Genomic DNA, 3,415 nt, shown 5'->3' with positions numbered 1-3,415 from the left:
CAGATTGAGGTGTAGTTGTTGGACAGAATCAGTCTCTCTAATAAAGTCTGCAAACATCAACAAGTCTTTATTAAAGACCTGAACATGTCAGTGAATCAGCAGAGCTGTCAGGGGGCGGAGCTAACGATCCAAACAGGAAATAAGATCAAACACATTTAGCTGCTGGCTTCCTCCCATCTGTCTGTTTGTAACTGTTTAAATTAGTTTGTAATMAGCTGATTGTGTTAATGTTCCTGTTTCCTGCAGTTCCCCCTCAGTTCCTCAACTACCCCACCAACACCTTCGCCTCCGAGTCCACCGACATCGAGCTGGAGTGCGCCGTGACGGGAAACCCRCCGCCCACCGTCCGCTGGATGAAGAACGGCGAGGAGGTCATCCCCAGCGACTACTTCCAGATCGTGGTGAGCAGAAACAGGAAGTGATGATTTCTAACAGGAAGTGATGTTTTATACCAGGAAGTGATGTTTTATACCAGGAAGTGATGTTTTATATCAGGAAGTGATGTTTTATAACAGGAAGTGATGATTTATACCAGGAAGTGATGTTTTATGACAGGAAGTGATGATTAATAACAGTAAGTGATTTTTTTTAACAAGGAAGTGATGTTTTATACCAGGAAGTGATGTTTTATACCAGGAAGTGATGTGTTCTAACAGGAAGTAGTACTGTTCAATCAAAGAGTTGGAATAGTTTGTCAAACTGATGTGTTATGAGTAAAATGTCAATGTTGATTGGTTCTAATTGGTTCTGATTGGTTCTGATTGGTTCTGATTGGTGCTGATTGGTGCTGATTGGTTCTGATTGGTTCTGATTGGCTCTCATTGGTTCTGGTTGGTTCTGATTGGTGCTGATTGGTTCTGATTGGTGATAATGTCTTCAGACAGCTTGTTGACATGTTTTTGTCTCCATCGTCCCTCAGGACGGCACCAACCTGCAGATTCTGGGTTTGGTGAAGTCGGACGAAGGATTTTATCAGTGTGTTGCTGAAAACTCAGCCGGCAGCTCGCAGGCCATGGCTCAGCTGTTGCTACGGGAACCAGGTAAGAAACAACAACTGAAAACAAACCGTCTTCGGCTGTGTGACGGCTTTATTTTCTCAGTCTGGATTTTTACTTTAGAGGACTCAGTAAAGACAGTTTSGTGTTAAATCTGCCAAAAGTCACAGAATAATGATGTTAGCTGTGGAAACCAACGGCTCATGCTGCTTTTAGCTGCTGTTCTGCTTCTATTTAGCATGGAACTAGCCTTCAGTAGTTGTAGCTTTAGCTACTGTTCTTTCAGTTGTCTTTCTCTAACTTATAACTTTTAGCTACTGTTCTGCTACATTTAGCTTTAATCTAGCCTCTTTATATTTAGTTTGATCTAATTTTCTGCTACATTAGCTTTAAGCTACTCTTCTGCTACTTTTAGCATTCAGTCAGCCTTTACCTCACTTTACTTTTTAACTACCGTTTTTATACTTTTAGCTTTAAACTTGTCATTTTGTAGTTAGTTTTGGCAATTTTCGGGTACTCTTAGCTTTTACCTACTAGGTCTATTAGCTTTAAGCTAGCCCATTGTCTTTAAATTTTATCTGTTATTCTGCTACTTTTCTGCTGTATTTTCCTACATTTAGCTTTTAGCTACAGTTTTTATACTTTCACTGGCCRTTCAGCTGCTTTTAGCTACTCTTCTGYTATTTTTTAGCTTTATCTAGCCTTTTCCCAGCCATAGATCTTTAGCTGTTCTTATACTTTTAGTTGCCTTTCTACTTCTTTCAGCTTTTAGCTACCATTCTGCTATTTTAGGATTTAAACTAACYTTTTGTACTTCGTTTTAGCTGTTTGCTGGTACTATTAGATTTTTAGCTATCATTCTGCTACTTTTAACTCTTAGGAAGCCGACATTTAGCTTTAGCTACTGTTCTTATGCTTTTAGTTGCCTTTCTACTGTTTCAGCTTTTAGCGACCTCTGCTACTTTTAGCTTTAAACTGGTCTTTAGCTTGGTTTTAGCTACTTTTCTGCTACATTAGCTTTTAGCTACTGTTCTTATACTTTTAGTTGCCTTTCTATTTGTTTTAGCTACCGTTCTGATATTTTAGGATTGAAACAAACTTTTTATACTTGGTTTTAGCTGTTTTCTGTTACTATTAGATTTTTAGCTATCATTCTGCTACTTTTAACTCTTAGGAAGCCAACATTTAGCTTTAGCTACTGTTCTTATGCTTTTAGGTGCCTTTCTACTTCTTTCAACTTTTAGCTACCATTCTGCTATTTTAGGATTTAAACTAACTTTTTGTACTTGGTTTTAGCTACTTTTCTGCCACATTAGCTTTTAGCTACAATTCATTCGTACTTTTAGGCTTTAGCAGTTGTCGTATATTTACCACTAGATTTTAGCTAATGTTCTAATGTTTTTAGCTGTAGCTGAGGACGTTGGAACGTTAGCTCAGTTTCAGCTTCTTCAGCTGATTTCAGCAGTCATTTAGCTGTGTTCAGACTGTATTTTAGCAGAAAATGTGTTTTTTTTTGTGTGTTTCTGATGTGATGTTGGAGATCAACACCAACAATACACAAAACACAACAAGTTATAAAATAATCTATTTGTTTGTTAATTTCCTGTGAAGCCTCGGAGCTGAAGCTGAACGACGGTGATTTCTTCGGCTGACTGAACTCTGAGCAGAGCTGAAGTTACACTGCTGCTGTACATCAGATTAGATCTGCGCTCGTCTGTTTGTTTACATGTTACAGATCATTTTCCTTCCTGTCTGATTCTTGTTTCCACTTTAAAACGAGCTGCTCGTTTGATCTGCGACGTTTTTTTTCTTTTTTCTTTTTCAGCTTCCTGCTGATCAGATTAGAGTCACAGCTGAGAGAACAGCAGGCTCACTGGCTTTTGGCAAACTCTTTGTTTGTTGTTGTTGCTGCGCTGATTGTGTTTAGGTTTTAAAATCCAGTTAGTCATGCAGGGTGACAGACACACACACACACACTGTGCAGAAGGCCTGAGTCAGCAGAATCACTGAGTGTGTTTAAATGCAGCTGCAGCTGTTTGTGAAAAATAAAACCTGAAATTAAACTCAGGCTTCGTCTCGCTGCAGCTTTAATTTTAACACAACTTTTAAACAGTTAGAGGCTAATTTTACTCCCCTCTAATGTCAGGATTCACCATGGTAACCTCTGACTCAGCAGCTTCTGTACGGAGGACCGACACTGACATAATTAGAAATTAAAGCAGAAATATATAAATAAATAAAGACGAACTTTACCTGATGTTTTATCATTTCATTCACCTTCATATTAATTTTTTCAGCTTAGTTCCAATAAATTATATATTTTAAAACATAATTTAGATTTTACTGTTTTTGATAAAATATATATTTATACGTTTGTTCTTTTTTTATTTTGAGCATCTGTGTTTCTCATTGCCTTTGTT

At 37.8% G+C, this 3,415-nt stretch overlaps 1 protein-coding gene across 1 annotated transcript in view; it reads left to right on the top strand.

Annotated features, from left to right (window-relative positions):
• dcc (DCC netrin 1 receptor) overlaps window positions 1–3,415 on the top strand; it is a gene marked incomplete at both ends in the record, with an annotated part of 58,745 nt that overhangs the window by 12,384 nt on the left and 42,946 nt on the right. Inside the window, 2 exon segments of the mRNA XM_014030000.1 lie at window positions 247–401; window positions 920–1,040. Of these exon segments, the coding sequence (XP_013885454.1) occupies window positions 247–401; window positions 920–1,040 (276 nt within the window).

The sequence above is a fragment of the Austrofundulus limnaeus genome, unplaced genomic scaffold, assembly GCF_001266775.1.
Source record: "Austrofundulus limnaeus strain Quisiro unplaced genomic scaffold, Austrofundulus_limnaeus-1.0 Scaffold986, whole genome shotgun sequence".
NCBI lineage: Eukaryota > Metazoa > Chordata > Actinopteri > Cyprinodontiformes > Rivulidae > Austrofundulus > Austrofundulus limnaeus.
The sequence above is the reverse complement of the archived record's forward strand: the minus strand, read 5'-3'. Positions and strand labels throughout refer to the sequence as shown.